The sequence below is a fragment of the Mustelus asterias genome, chromosome 24 (assembly GCF_964213995.1).
Source record: "Mustelus asterias chromosome 24, sMusAst1.hap1.1, whole genome shotgun sequence".
NCBI classification, from domain to species: Eukaryota; Metazoa; Chordata; class Chondrichthyes; order Carcharhiniformes; family Triakidae; genus Mustelus; species Mustelus asterias.
Genome location: NC_135824.1, coordinates 43,145,955 through 43,162,756, shown reverse-complemented (window position 1 = coordinate 43,162,756; position 16,802 = coordinate 43,145,955). Strand labels below are relative to the sequence as shown.

Below are 16,802 nucleotides of genomic sequence, written 5' to 3'. Positions count from 1 at the left end.
TGTTTCTAGAAACCATACCTAGGACGGGTGATTGAGGAATGTTGAGCTGTTGAATTGGGGTTTGTTCTGGAGTCTTTGTGTAAACTAGCTGGAATATCTTTCCACTGGAGTGTTTGTACAACTGTCGGCCATCCGCAGCCTTAATCGGCTGAAGCATCAGATTTTCTCCTGGCTGTAGCTTCAAGGTATTTGGGACAGCAACACAGTGCCGACGGCTGTCTTGATCCAGAGAGAGAGTAGGACCTGACAAGAAGGCAGGTGGTTTATAAAAGCAAACAGAAAGTTGATGAACCATACCATTCAGCCTCATTAGGTGATTTATATAGAATTGAAATATATTTCCAGCCACTTTTATCTACTCTGCCACACAATCCATTTTCTCAACACAATAATAGAAATGGTGTAATCATTTAATATATTTTAATTCAGGACTCGTACAAAGCTAAGTCCAGTCTGACGATAGATCACGGACTTGAAATGCTAACTGTTTCGCACTCTACTGATGATGCCTGACCAGCTGAGTATTTCCAACATTTTCTGTTTTTATTTATTGTTAGTTGAAAGTGATATCGCACTGTAAAGGTTGCACTGTTTTCCTGCCATTCTCCCTTCTTTCTTAATATATTAGTTTTATTTCAGATATTATATTTTGGCTGAATTAATAAGTCAAACTGAATGGGTAGTTTTCCAGGCGGGTTTCATGCTGCTGATTCAGACATGAAAGATCCAAATCTCCTTTTCCTCGCACCATTTGCAACACCTTGCTAGTTCTGCACCATTTACTGTCTCAAAACTTAGTATAACAGAATTGTCAAATTTCACTTATTACGTACACGCACACAGTGTGATCAGATGAGTCTGAACAGAAATGTTCAGTCTCAAACCTACCTGAAGATAATGCAGAAGAATTGGTCTTGCACAATAGATAACGGGTGGAAGGAGTAGATGGAATCTCAGGCTTGTTTTGAGATGCAGCAGGATTCACAACGCAGCTTGGAGTTGGTGTTGGAGTTGTATTGGTCAGCAATGCACTCAAAGCCCCAATTTTCTGGAATGTAGTGACTGCAGATCTAAGAGGAGGGCAGGGAGCTTTGGCCACATTTTTTATAGTAGTGTCAGTAACTGCAATGGAAGCTTCTTGTTCCTGTTTCTGGGTTGTAGTTGTTGGAAACGTTTGAACTTTCTCTTCAGCTGCAGAACAAAAATGAAATTTGGAGGTAAAGACATCATAATACTAGATTAACATTAGAATCTCTTCATAGAATCATAGAAACCCTACAGCACAGAAAGAGGCCATTCGGCCCATCGAGTCTGCACCGACCACAATCCCACCCAGGCCCTACCCCCATATCCCTACATATTTACCCACTAATTCCCCTAACCTATGCATCTCAGGACACTAAGGGCAATTTTTTTAGCATGGCCAATCAACCTAACCCGCACATCTTTGGACTGTGGGAGGAAACCGGAGCACCCGGAGGAAACCCACGCAGACATGAGGAGAATGTGCAAACTCCACACAGACAATGACCCAAGCCGGGAATTGAACCCAGGTCCCTGGAGCTGTGAAGCAGCAGTGCTAACCACTGTGCTACCGTGCCGCCCATTAAGTTTGCATGGCAAACTTACCTACTTACAAACCTGTTGTTTTTAATTAATGGGATGCGTGTGTTGCTGGCAAGGCCAACATTTATTGTCCATCCCTGCTCCCTTGAGACCCTTCTTGAACCCAGAGTTAAGGATGGAATTCCAGGATTTTGACCCAGTGATACTAAAGGAATGGCATCATAATTCCACATGACTTGCAGGTGGTGGTATTCCCATGACATTGTTGGCCCTCTTCTTCTATGCTGTAGATATTACAGGTTTGGAAGGTGTGCTACTGAAGTTGCTGCTATGCATTTTGTCGATGGCATGCACTGCTGCCACACTGTTGGTGATGGAGGGAGTGGATGGGGTGCTAACTGAAGCAGCTGCTTGGTTCAGGATGGTGTCAAACTTCTTGAGTATTGTTGGAAAACCACATGCAGGGAGCATTCCATCACCATGGAACAAATTCATTATTACGTATAGATGTTGGCAGCAGGGGCCTGTTTAGAATTCCTACAGTACAGGAGGCGGCCATTCGGCCCATCAAGTCTGTACCGACCACAATCCCACCCAGGCCCTATTCCTGTAACCCCACACATTTACCCTGCTAATCCCCTTGACACTCGGGTCAATTTAACATAGCCAATCAACCTAATCTGCACATCTCTGGACTGTGGGAGGAAACCGGAGCACCCGGAGGAAACCCACGCAGACAGGGGGAGAATGTGCAAATTCCACACAGACAGTGACCCGAGGCCGGAATTAAACCTGGGACCCTGGCGCTGAGAGGCAGCAGTGTTAACCACTGTGCCGCCCTTAATGGCATTGCTAGGTTTCCTGACAATCTGTAGGTCATGGAAACAGGGAACAGGAGGTGGCTATTTAGACTCTTAAGCCTGTTCTGTCTTTCGATGAGATCATGATTGATCTGTAACCTAGTTCCATATACCAGCCTTTATCTCACATCCCGGATTAAAAATGGTTAACTAAAATCTAAGATTCTAAGATTTCGACTGAACAATTGATCCAGCATCCACTGCCATCAGTGGCAGAGTGTTCAAAATGCACTAACCTCACTCCTGAAAGCTCTGGACTATGCCTCCTTAACTAGTGGAAATAGATTTTCTCCATCTTGTATCCTCAGAGGATACAAGTAACATCCCAGAAACAATCTGGGAAGTGTGGATTGGCACAGGCTGTTCTCTGGTAAGGATGTAAATGGAAAGTGGGAGGCCTTCAAAGGAGAGTGCAGAGTTTGTATGTTCCTATCAGGATTAAAGGCAAAGTAAATAGGAATAAGGAACCTTGGTTCTCGAGGGAGATTGTAACACTGATCAAGAGGAAGAGAGAGTTGTATGAAATGTACAGGCAGCAAGGAACACATCAGATGCTCGAGGAGTATAAAAAGTGCAAGAAGCTACTTAAGAGGGAAATCAGGAGGGCTAAAAGACATGAGGTTGCTTTGGCAGACAGAGTGAAGGAAAATCCAAAGAGCTTCTGTAGGTATGTTAGGAGCAAAAGGAAAGCGAGGGATAAAATTGGTCCTCTTGAAGACCAGAGTGGTAGACAGTGTATGGAACCAAAAGAGATGGGGGAAGATACTAAATCTTTTTTTTTGCATCCGTATTTACTGAGGAAACGGGCATGGAGTCTACGGAAATAGGGCAAACAGGTAGGGAGGTCATGGAACCTTTACAGATTAAAGGGGAGGAGGTACTTGCTGTCTTGAGACAAATCAGAGTGGATAATTCCCCAGGACCGGACAGGGTATTCCCATGGACCTTGAGGGAAGCTACTGTTGAACTTGCAGGGGCCCTGGCAGACATATTTAAAATGTCAGTCTTCACGGGGGAGGTGCCGGATGATTGGAGGGTGGCTCATGTTATTCCGTTGTTTAAAAAAGGTTCCAAAAGAAATCCGGGAAATTATAGGCCAGTAAGTTTGACGTCGGTGGTGGGCAAGTTATTGGAAGGTGTGATAAGGGATAGGATCTACAAATATTTGGATAGACAGGGACTTATTAGGGAGAGTCAACATGGCTTTGTGCGTGGTAGGTCATGTTTGACCAATCTATTAGAGTTTTCCGAGGAGGTTACCAGGAAAGTGGATGAGGGGAAGGCGGTGGTTGTTGTCTACCTGGATTTCAGCAAGGCCTTTGACAAGGCCCCTCATGGGAAGTTAGTTAGGAAGGTTCAGTCGCTGGGTATACATGGGGAGGTAAGTAAATTGGATTAGACACTGGCTCAATGGAAGAATTTCCACTCCATCTGACGAAGGAGCAGTGCTCCGAAACCTTATGGTATTTGCTACCAAATAAACCTGTTGGACTTTAACCTGGTGTTGTGAGACTTCTTACCGTGTTCACCCCAGTCCAACGCCGGCATCTCCACATCAATGGAAGAAGCCAGAGAGTGGTTGTGGAGGATTGCTTCTCTGAGTGGAGGCCTGTGACTAGTGGTGTGCCGCAGGGATCGGTGTTGGGTCCATTGTTGTTTGTCATCTATATCAATGATCTGGATGATAATGTGATCAGCAAATTGGATCAGCAAATTTGCTGATGATACAAAGATTGGAGGTGTAGTGGACAGTGAGGAAGGTTTTCAAAGCTTGCAGAGGGATTTGGACCAACTAGAAAAATGGGCTGAAAAATGGCAAATGGAATTTAACGCAGACAAGTGTGAGATATTGCACTTTGGAAGGACAAACCAAAGTAGAACGTACAGGGTAAATGGTAGGACTCTGAAGAGTGCAGTTGAACAGAGGGATCTGGGAACACAGGTACAGAATTCCCTAAAAGTGACGTCACAGGTGGATAGGGTCGTAAAGAGTGCCTTTGGTACATTGACCGTTATAAATCGGAGTATCGAGTATAAAAGTTGGAGTGTTATGGTAAGGTTATATAAGGCATTGGTGAGGCCGAATTTAGAGTATTGTGTACAGTTTTGGTCACCTAGTTACAAGAAGGATGTAAATAAGGTTGAAAGAGTGCAGAGAAGGTTCACAAGGATGTTGCCAGGACTTGAGAAGCTGAGTTACAGAGAGAGATTGAATAGGTTGGGACTTTATTCCCTGGAGCGTAGAAGAATGAGGGGAGATTTGATAGAGGTGTATAAGATTTTGATGGGTATAGATAGAGTGAATGCAAGCAGGCTTTTTCCACTGAGGCAAGGGGAGAAAAAAACCAGAGGGTTCAGGGTGAAAGGAGAAAAGTTTAAAGGGAATATTAGGGGGGGCTTCTTCATGCAGAGAGTGGTGGAGTGTGGAATGAACTGCCGGATAAAGTGGTAAATGCGGGGTCACTTTTAACATTTAAGGAAAACTTGGACGGGTACATGGATGAGAGGGGTGTGGAGGGATATGGTCCAAGTGCAGGTTAGTGGGACGAGGCAAAAAATGGTTCGGCACAGACAAGAAGGGCCAAAAGGCCCGTTTCTGAGCTGTAATTTTCTATGGTTCTAAGGGCCAAAGGGCCTGTTTCTGAGCTGTAATTTTCTATGGTTTTCTATGGTTCTAAACAGCAGTGAATCAGGAAATGAAGATGGGGAGAGAAATCAAGAAAATTACAATCAGCAGGGATGTGATACTAAGCTGGAGGCTGACAAGTTCATGGGTCCCGTTGGACTTCATTCTCGGGTCTCAAGTGGAAAATGAGATAGTTAATGCTTTGGTTTTAATTTTCCAAAATTCCCTAGATTTGGGGAAGGTGCCATTAGATTGGAGAATAGCAAATTTAACTAACTTTAATTCAAAAAGGGGGAGAGACAGAAAGCAGGAAACATCTGACACAAGGAAAATGCCTGAAGCTATTATTAAAAATGATACGGCAGGGCACTTAGAAAAATTCACAGTAATCTGGCAGAGTCATCAAGGTTTTGTGAAAGGAAAATCATATTTAACCAATTTATTGGAGTTCTTTGAAGGAGTAACATATGCTGTGGATGAAGGAGAACTGGTGGATATACCATCCTCAGGATTTTCAGAAGGCATTTGATAAGGTGCCACATCAAAGGTTATTGCAGAAAATCAAAGATGGTGATGTAGGGGGTAACATATTCGGCTGGATAGAAGATTGACTAGCTTACAAAAAACTGAGAGCAGACATAACTGGATATTTTTCTGGTTGGCAGGATCAAACTAGTGGTATATGCCACAGGGATCAGGGCTGTGGCCTCAACTTTTCACAATTAATATTAAATAGCTTGGATGAACAGACTGAAGGGATGGTTGCCAAATTTGCTAATGACACAAAGATAGATAGGAAACAAAATTGTGAAGAGGACATGGTAGGCTACAAAATAACACAAATAGATTGAGTAGGCAAAGATCTGGCGAATGGGGTATAATTTGAGAAAGTGTGAAATTGTCCATTTTAGCAGGAAGAATAACATAGAAGCATATTATCTAAATGGTGAGAGGCTGCAGAGATTCCATCCTGAATGAAGTGCAAATAGAGAAGCAAAGAATTCTCTACAGCAAGAGGATACGTTGAGATGTGCAGATAAACTTTTTCTATAGAAAAGTTTGCTGTGCATTTTCCAAATTTGATGACTTTCTAATGTTGTGCAACAATTGGAGTTAATAACTGATGAAAAATGGTTTTAGCCCCCCATCGATCCACACAACCTTGTGGACACAGTCATCATCATTACAGAATCGGCGGCTGCCAGGTTTCCAGCCTCGGTGAATCTGGGTGTCCTTGTGCACCATTCACAAAAGGTTAGTATGCAGGTACAGCAAGTAATTAGGAAAGTTAATAGAATGTTATTATTTATTGCGAGGGGAATGGATTACAAAAGTAGGGAGATTATGCTTCAGTTGTACAGGACACTGGTGAGGCCACATCTGGAGTACTGAGCACAGTATTGGTCTCCTTATTTAAGGAGCCATGCAAATGTCTTAGAAACAGTTCAGAGAAAGTTCACGAGATTAATTCCAGATTCTTGACAAACAAGGGGGTGAAAGGTTACGTTCAGATCAGCCATGATCTTATTGAATGGCAAAGCAGGCTGAAGGAGCTGAGTGACCTACTTCTGCCCCTCATTCATATGTATGTTCATATGGCAAAAGAGTCACATGCATTCAAATTAAGGTATGACGACCAAGTACGGTTACTCACCAGTGAGTCTGTGGGACAGGGTAGGAGCACAATTCATTTCACTCGGGCACTTTTCTGGCGGAGAGAGGTTTTTCTCTAAATCCATTACAACGTGCACTGGGGAAGTAAGCGGTTGGTTGGAACTGTTCTTGGAAACCTAAAGCATAATATACAAATACAAAACAGGAAATTGGAAAACCTAGCAAAACAGAAGATTTTAAAAAACAGGGACGGTTCCTACAAGAGGTACACCAATTTTATTCCATCCTGAATGAAGTGCAAATAGAGAAGCAAAGAATTCTCCACAGCAAGAGGATACGTTGAGACGTGCAGATAAACATTTTCTATAGAAAACTTTGCTGTGCATTTTCCAAATTTGATGACTTTCTAATGCTGTGCAACAATCGGAGTTAATAACTGATGAAAAATGGTTTTAGCCCCCCATCGATCCACACAACCTTGTGGACACAGTCATCAACATTACAGAATCAGTGGCTGCCAGGGTTTCCAGCCTCGGTGAATCCACATTGCTTTGGAAAGAGGAGATACAGAAAAAAAAACTTCTTCTATAAAAACAACAGCGTTCTTCAATTTCCAATTATGTTACAAAACTAAACTACTTAGAATCATCTCCATTGATAAAATCAGTTCCACCAAAGGTCAATAACCAACCAACATGGAGCTCAGCTGGAAAATACAGCATGCAATGTATCCCAAATATTATTAAGCTATCAATATACAAAGTACTGGAAAGAAACTCCTCACCCAGATCAAGTTAGTCTTACTACTTTCTTATGAGGTCATTAAATGGAACACTGCTGGACAGTCAGCCGAACAGGGGAAGGAAGAAATCTACTAGAACCAATTCTCTCCCCAGCACACAATCCCCCCCCCCCCCCCCCCCCGGACAGAAATTGTCACAGGGGGAGACGTGTAAAAAAATGAAGCTCTCACCTTGGATATTAAATTATTCAACTTTGTTTTGAAAGCAGAGTTGCCAACCACTGCTTCGATCACCATAGTCTGCACCAGTGGCTTATCAAATGCACATTCAGAATCCAAGAAATTCTGGATGGTTGCTCTCACATCGACATTCTTCTTGGCTGGAAATAACAAAGTCCCATCTCGTTTTTCCAAATGAATCTCATATTTATCTAATCGCTGTGTTGAGGGAAGTTTATTGGCCATAGCACACTCAGCAATTAATTTAATTATCTTAACCCGGCTTTCATTCCAAGTACAGTAGGAGATGACTTCAACAGCTTTTGAAGCGGTTGATCGGTTCACCGTTGTTGATGGATGCTCCATTCCTGAAGGAACTTCAAGTGTGGCTGGGCAAGCAGATTCAACTTGGATGCATCTTGGATGCAACTTGGATGGTTCTAGCTCCTCAGAACTCTTATCATCTGAAGGAGAGAAAAACATTATTTCATAAAAAGGAAAACATGAACCAGGTAGAGGGAGAGAGAAAAAAAAAACGGAACTAGAAATTTATAAAAACACCAAATAATCAAAAGTTCGGAACTCTTTGCCTTGACCAACATTTATTACAAAAAAGTATTACGTGACAGGGGTTGGTTATTAACCAATTCTTGATTCATACAGAAAATCTCACTGCAAATCCACTTTAGTTCATTCCTCTCTTCCTTCGACAGGCAGATGGTGAAGGAAATAAGTTATTAAAATCAAATGGAAAATATGGTTTTCAGGGATGGAGATAACAGGATTTTAAAGAGTGGGAGAGACTGGAGGAAATTCAACACGAAGAGGGAAACACTTTTGCACACAGATTTTTTAAAAATCTAAACTATGCTTCCTGTCAACAACACAGCTAATCCATTGATACTTCTCCCTAAACAGCACTCCAGCTTTTAGTAAAGCATCAAATGTGTGAATCGGGTTCAGATTAAATTTGAAAAAAATGCACTCCTTATAAACGTACATCAAAGCTTTTAAGTCAAAAAGTGTGTAGGTAGATGCATTTAACAAAATTTACTGTGATGTGCAAGATAAGACCATAAGAAGTAGGGGCAGAAGTAGGCTATGCAGTCCATTGAGTCTGCTCTGCCATTCAATGAGATTATGACTGATCTGATATAACAATTCTTGAAAGTGTTAATCATTAAATGCTGCAAAGCTGGGAAATTGCTAGAGTTGAGAGGTGCAAGCTGCAATACCATAGACAAAGGGGCTTTGATGGACCACAAGGGAGCTGTTACTATGTATATCACTGTATTCAGATAACAGCCCAAGACACAGTGTTTAGATAGAAGTCATGAGTTACTCCCCAGGAAAACAGTCAATTTTCATAACAATGCAACTGTTAACTAAAGTTCTTCAGAGAAAGAAATCTGCCATCCTTACCTGATCTGGCTACATGCGAATCCAGGGTCACAGCAAATAGCTGATTTTTAAACGCCCTTGGAAATGGTCTAGCAAGTCACTCAGTTGTATCAAATCACTACAGTCTAAAAGCAACAAAACTACATTGAACTTGGTACCAAAGACAACAATGAAACTGCTGACTGTGCAGTCTTCCTCATTAATATCTGAGGGTTTGTGCTAAAATTGGGAGCACTGTACCACAGACTAGTCAAGCAACAGCCTGACATAGTCATACTCACTGAATCAAACCTTACAGACAATATCCCAGCCACCACAATCACCATTCCTGGGTACACCCTGTCCTACCGACAGCACAGTGGCACACAGTTAGGAGCGAGTTATCCTGGGAATCTTCAACATTGACTCCAGACCCCATGACATCAGGTCCAACATGGACATGGAAACCTCCTGCTGGTCAACACCTACAGCTCCCCCCTCAGCTGATGAATCAGTACTCCCTATGAAGAGGAAGAACTGAGGGTGACAAGAGTGCAGAATACAGTCTGAGTGGAGGACATTATGTTCATCACCAAGAATGGCTTGGTAGCGCTAATATTCACCGAGCTGGCCTCGCCAAGGACACATCTGCTAGATAGGGCCTTCAGCAGATGGTGAAGGAAAAAGCCTACTTAATCCATTTCTGGTTCCTCCCAAGGTCCCCAGCATCAGAGAGACCAGTCTTCAGACAATTTGATTCACACCACATGAAAGCACTGGATATTGCAAAGACTATGGGCTTTGACAACATTCCAACAATAGTACTGAAGATTTGTGATCTGGAATTAGCCACACCCCAACCCAAGCAGTTCTAGTATAGTTACAACACTGGCATTTACACAGCAATGTGGCAAAGTGTCTAGGTATGTACTGTCCACAAAAAGCAGAAGAAATCCAGCCTGGCAAATTATTGCCGTAACAGCCTATTCTCAATCATCAAAGTGATGGAAAGTCACCAACAGTGCTATCAAGTTGCACCTATTCAGCAATAACCTGCTCACTGACGCTCAGTTTGGGTCCCACCCGGGACCACTCAACTCCTCATCTCATTAGCCTTGATCCAAACATGGAGAATAAAGGAGAATTCCAACGGTGGGGTGAGAATGACTGTCCTTGACATCAAGGCGGTCCTTGACAAAATGTTGCATCAAGAAGCTCTAGCAAAACTGGAGTCAATGGGAATCGGGGTGGGGGGGGGGGGGGGGGGGGGGGGGGTACTCTCCAATGGTTGGAATCATAGTGAACCCAAATATGGTTGTAACTCTTGAAGGTCGGTCATCTCAGTCCCAGGTCATCATTTTAGGTGTTCCTCAGGGTCGTGTCTTAGGCCCAATTATCTTCAGCTATTTCATCAATGATCTGCCATCTTCATAGAAATCATAGAAACCCTACAGTGCAGAAGGAGGCCATTCGGCCCATCGAGTCTGCACCGACCACAATCCCACCCAGGCCCTACCCCCACATATTTTACCCACTAATCCCTCTAACCTACACATCCCAGGACTCTAAGGGGCAATTTTTTTTTTTTAACCTGGCCAATCAACCTAACCCGCACATCTTTGGACTGTGGGAGGAAACCGGAGCACCCGGAGGAAACCCACGCAGACACGAGGAGAATGTGCAAACTCTGCACAGACAGTGACCCGAGCCGGGAATCGAACCCGGGACCCTGGAGCTGTGAAGCAGCAGTGCTAACCACTGTGCTACCGTGCCGCCCCTTAAGGTCAGAAAATGGGGATATTCGCTGATGATTGCACAATGTTCAGCACCATTCCCAACTCCTGAGATATAGGAGCAGTCGTGTCCAAATGCAACAAGACCTGGGCAACATTCAAGCTTGGGCTGAAGTGGCTAGTAACATTCATGCCACACAAGTGCCAGGCAATGACCATTTCTAACAGGAGAGAATTTAACAATCTCACCATGACATTAAAATGACATGAGCATCATTTAATCCTGCGTTACCAACATTCTAGGGGTTACCATTGATCAGAAACGGAACCATTTAAATACTGTAGCTACTACAGCAGGTCAGAGGCTGGAATTCTGCAGAGAACAACACATCTTCTGACTCCCCAAAGCCTGTCCACCGTCTACAAGGCACAAGTGTGTGATGGAACACTCTTGGCTTGCCTGGATGAGTGCAGCTCTCATGGCACTCTAGAAGCTTTACACCATGCAAGATAAAGAAGCCCACTTCATTTGCACACAATCCACCAGCTTCAACATTCACTTCCTTCACCACTGATGCAAAGTGGCAGCAGTATCTACCATCTGCAAGATGCACTACAGCAACTCACCAAGTTGAACAGCACCTTCCAAATCTGCAATGTCTACCATTTAGAACATCAAGAACAGCAGATGCAAGGGAGCACCACAACATTCACTGTTGCTGGGTCAAACTCCTGACAGTCCCTTCCTCACTGTGGTTGTATCTACACCACGGACTGAGGCAGTTCAAGAAGGTGGCACACCCCAACTTCTCAAGAGCAAATAGGAAAGGCCAATAAATGCTGGCCTAGCCAGCAATGTCCACATCCTAAGAACAAATTTTTAAAAAGCAAATTTAATGTGACAAACAGTCTTTTGTACACAGGAGTGGAATACAACAATATGACAGTGTGCCACATAAGGAGATATTTGGTCAGATGAACAAAAGCTTGGTCAAAGAGATGGGTTTTAAGGAAACTCTTATGTGAGGAATAAGAGGTAGAGAGGTGGAGTGCAGGGAGCGTATTTCAGACCATAGGGCATAAGCAACCAATGGTAAAGCAATTAAAATCCAGGATGCTCAAGAGGCCAGAATTAAAGGAGCACTGATATCTGGTAGGGTTGTGTGGCTGCAGGAGATTACAGAGATGAGGCCAAGGAGGGATTTGAAAACAAGGTTGAGAATTTTAAAATGAAAATTGTTGTTTGAGGGGGAGCCAAAGTAGCTTTCAGGTGAATGGGGCTTGGGTGTGAGTTAAGACACTTGCAGCTGAGGTTTGGATGATCTGAAATTTAGACTGTGGAAGCCCAGCCAGGAATATTGAAAGACTCAAGGTTAGTGATATTGAAGGCATGAATGAGGTTGAAATAGGGGTGAAGTCAAGTAATGTCCGGAAGATAGTCTGTGATGCATGAAGCTCATCTTGGGATCAAGTATGCCAACAAGATTGCAAGGGCACTGGCTTAATCGCAGACTGTCGTCAAGGGGATCAGTGGAGTCAGTAGCTGGGAAATAAGAGTTTGGAGCAGGGACCAAAAATGATGGCTTCAGTTTTGTCAATATTCAACTGGAGGAAATTTCTACTCATCTAGCAAAAAGGCTTGTACAAGACATTGAATGGGCCTTATAACTGAAAGATCTGTCCAGTTCTGGGTACCATATTTTGGAAAAGATGTGAAAGCATTAGAGAGATTGTAGAAAAGTCATGAGGAAAGTTCCAGGGCTGAGAAACTTCAGTTATGTAGATAGATTGGAGACGTTGGGACTGTTTTTCTTAGAGAAGGTCTTAGAGAGGAATTAGAGGTATTCAAAAGCATGAGGGGTCAAAAAAAAAAGTAAAAGCTGCTTCCACTGTGGGAAAGATTAAGAATTTGGGGTACAGAGGTAATTGGCAAAAGGAGCAATGAAAAGGAAGTGAGAAGTTAAAGCTAATGTTGGTGGTCTCTTCGAGGGCGAGATTGGTGAGTTAGGAACACAGAAATGGCAGCGACACTTAATCAATATTTTGCCTCAGTTTTCATGGTGAAGGACACTAGAACCATTCCAATAGTGACAGGTTAATGCAGAGGTTTTTCAAAAGGAGCAACTTAAAACAATTGCCACCACCAGGGAAAAGTACTGGGCAAACTATTGGAATTAAAGACAGACATGTCCCCAGGGCCTACCTCCTAAGTTTTTAAAGGAAGTGGCAGCAGAGATAGTGGAGGCATTGGGTAGAGAGAAGCTTCAAAATGCTTAGGTGGAGGGGGATCTGGATGTTTGCATGCATGAATCGCAGTAAGTTACTATGCAGGTGCAGCAGGTAGTATAGAAGGCAAATGGAATTTTTGGTATTCATTGCTAATGGAATAGAGTATAAAATTAGGGTAGCACTATTTCAACTGTAAAGGGCATTGGTGAGAACGCATCTGGAGTCCTTCTTCAAGTATACATAGAGTCCATGAGAAACACTATGATTATCCCGTCCAATAGCGCAAAGAAAGAGGAAGTACTTGAAAGGTTGGAATCCTTTAAAGTTGATAAGTCGCCAGCGCCAGATGGATTGTTTCTGAGGCTGCTGAAGGAGGTCAGGGAGGAGATAGCAGATGCTCCGAGGATGATTTTCCAATCCTCACTAGATACAGGGAAGGTACCAGAGGAATAAAAACATGGTTCCACTGTTTAAAAAGCAGTCAAAGAAAATGCTAAACAATTATAGGCCAGTTAGGTTTACAGTGGTGGTGGGCAAATTAGTAGAATCAATCTTGAGAGATAGGATTAACTGTCCTGTAGAAAGACATGGACTAGTCACAGATGGTCAACATTGATTTGTTAAAAAAAAGTCTTGCCTCAAATTTGATTGAATTCTTTGAGGAAATGATAAGAAGGGTTGATGAAGGTAGTGCAATCGACATTGTGTATGTGGATTTTATCAAGACATTTGACAAGGTCCCACATGGCTGATTGGTCAAAAAAGTAAAAACCCATGGGATATAGGGTAATGTGGCAAACTGAATAACAGGTTGGTTTAGTAACCCTTGCAAATGGAAATTTATTTCAAATGTTCCTCCACAGGGCTCAGTTTTGGAACCCTTACCGTTTATGTCGGACATGAACGTGAACGCGGCTACACGATTGGGAAATTTGCAGAGATACAAAGTTTGGCCGAGTAGTGGATAGTGTGGAGGATAGCTGTAATCTCCAAAATGATATCAATGGGTTGGTGGAGTGGGTGGTAAAGTGGCAGATGGATTTTAAACACAGAAGTGTGAGGTCATACATTTAGGGAGGTCAAACAGTGATGGGGAGTGTATTCCCTAAGAGGGATAGATGAAGTGAGAGATCTTGGCGTAAAAGGTCCCAAAAGGCAGCAGTGTTCAAGTAGACAAGGTTGTAAAGAAGGCAGATGGATTGCTCTCCTTCAATGGTAAAGGCTAGAAGATAAAAATATATAATGTTGGAATTGCATAAAACACTGGTGTCACCACACTGGAGCACTGTGTGCAGTTCTACATTATCCTTCCTGTAATGGATCCTTCCTTCCATTACAGGAAGGATACAAGTGTTCTAGAGAGAGCGAGGAGGTGGTTTGTAAAAGTGTCGTCAAGGCTAGAAAAGTGTAGCTATGAGGAGAGATTGGATAGGTCGGGATTATTTTCCTTGGAACAAAGGCAGCTCAGGATTTACTCGATTGAGGTGTACAAAATTATGAGGAGGAGAGATAGAGTGGACAGGATAAAATTGTTTCTTTTGGCAGAGAATTCTAGAACCGGGGACATAGGTTCAAGATAAGTGGCAGACGACGTAGAGGGGACATGGGGAAGAACTTTTTTTTTAAACGCAGAGGGCGGGTGTCTGGAATTTGCTGCCCGATTTGGTGGTGGAGGCAGAAACCCTAAAATTAACTGGATCTGCACCTTAAGTGCTGTAAGCTACAGGGCTAGAGGCCAGGTGCAGGAAGATGGGAGGGGAGAGGGACACCTAGGTGTCCTCGGGCTGGCATGGACAAATTACCTCCTTCTATGCTGTAACATTTCTAGTGTTCTAACGGAACCAGCTTTGGCTCTAAAGGCGGTTCAGAGAGGGTTCACTAGGTTGATTCCAGGGATGAAGGACTTACTTGTCTTATGAAGAAAGGTTGAGCAGTTTAGGCCCATACTCGCTGGAGCTCTGAAGAACAAGAAGATATCTAATTGAGCTATAGAAGATGGTAAAGAGGATCAACAGCGTAGATGTTGAGCAGATATTTCCCCTTGTTGGACATTCTGGAATGAGATGCTAAGGGATGGCAGATTTAAAACAGAAATAAGCGAGAATTACTTCACTCAAAGGATTGTGAATGTGTGGAATTCTCTACCCTCGAGTGCAGTGGACACTGGAACAATAAGCAAATTTGAGGAGATAGATAGGTTTTAATTAGGAGCAGGATCAAGGGTTATGGGGAGCAGGAAGGAAGGTGGAGATGAGGCCGAAATGATCGTATTCAATGGCGAAGCGGGCTTGAGGGACTGAATTGCCTACTCCTGCTCCAAGTTCTTAGGAGTCATAAGGAAAAATATTTTCATGCAGCGAGTGGTTGGGATATGGAAGGCACTGCCTGAGAATGTGGCAGAGGGAGTTCAATTGAGACTTTCAAGAGGGAATTATTATCTGAAAGGGAAAATGTGCAGGCCCACGTGGAGAAGATGGGGGAGTGGTAAGAGCCAGCACAGGTACAACAGGTTGAATGACCTCCTTCTGTGCTGTAAACATTTGTTCTATGATTCAGTAGTGGATGTCCGATAGAGAGCCTGATCAGCAGTAACTGTGGAGGAGTGCGAGAAGTGGTTCAACAGCCCAAATCACTGGGATAAGAAAATTCAACACACAAGTCGAGAATAACCGACGGTTCCAGATTTCCACTCGAATTGCCAGTATTGTCTTCAAATGTGTAAATAGAAGACTGGATTTATGGATCCTGTGAAATGTTATTTTAAATTGTCCTTACCTGAAATGTATATTGCTCGAGTTTGATTTCCTGAAATGTTGGATTTTTTCCCTCCTTTAGAACTTGTTACCGCATGGACACTCTTAAGGTTTGTAGACCCTGACTTCAGTTGTTTCTTGAAAAGAAGTGAAAGAACCTGCATTACAGAAAACTATCTTTGGAACTGTTCAAATAATCATACTGAGGGACAGGTGAACACTTGGCTCACTACACTGGGCTGATGTTAGCTCATTATTACAACCATCCACCCATATCCCATTTCTCTGGCCACCCATATCCCATTGCTGGCCACACATCTTTTAACATTCTTCAACAAATATTTGAATTATTTCTTTAATGCTCAGCTGAAGTTCACAATTAATTCCATCCTTCAATAATAAAGAAAAATTTCTTGTAACCTTTCCTGTTATACCAATGGAAATAATCGTACATTGAACAGAAATTTCAAACACTGTTAGATTCCACTTACCTTCTCCAGTATTGTGTGATCTCCCTCTCACCCCTAATACCACCCTGCTGAATGGACATCACAATTGTCTCATTGTTCCAACACCCATTCTATACTGATCAAAATATTCTAATCTACAAGTAAAATTCCAGCAATTGGGAGAGGGAACAGGCCCGGAAAGCATCTAACAGATATCAAGGACGTTGGATTACAACTAAAGCAAGCCTACAATATGGAAAGCTGCATTAAAATCACTTCCTCTTTTCATCTAAAATAGACCATTTGACATGCAAATACTTTCAATACTTTTCACTTAAAATTAAAAGATCTGCCTCTAGGTCAGATGGCACACTTGGGCTATACTTTCAAATACACCACAATCTTGACAAACTTAAATGAGCGAAGTCATATTATGAAGGCAAGCCAGCTTATTGTATCGATATTCTTCCAGTCCCAAATAAATAGCCAACAACAATGTCTACAAGAATTCTTACACTGAATCCTATGAAGTGAACTATTTAAGTTATTAAAAACACATTTTGTTCCACATATTTATAAACTCTGCAATTAAGTTACCCAGACCAATAAAACAAAAATGATCCTCATTCAG

General features: G+C 42.7%; 1 protein-coding gene across 3 annotated transcripts in view; it reads right to left on the bottom strand.

Annotated features, from left to right (window-relative positions):
- The window catches only part of LOC144511343 (uncharacterized), a 103,686-nt gene that overhangs the window by 74,205 nt on the left and 12,679 nt on the right, over positions 1-16,802 (bottom strand). For all 3 annotated transcript variants that reach the window (XM_078241619.1, XM_078241622.1, XM_078241620.1), the window contains exons 6-10: positions 15,745-15,859; positions 7,640-8,091; positions 6,707-6,842; positions 889-1,191; positions 19-243 (exon numbers count right to left, since the gene is read on the bottom strand). In XM_078241619.1, the coding sequence (XP_078097745.1) occupies positions 19-243; positions 889-1,191; positions 6,707-6,842; positions 7,640-8,091; positions 15,745-15,859 (1,231 nt within the window). The remainder of the gene's footprint in view (positions 1-18; positions 244-888; positions 1,192-6,706; positions 6,843-7,639; positions 8,092-15,744; positions 15,860-16,802) is intronic.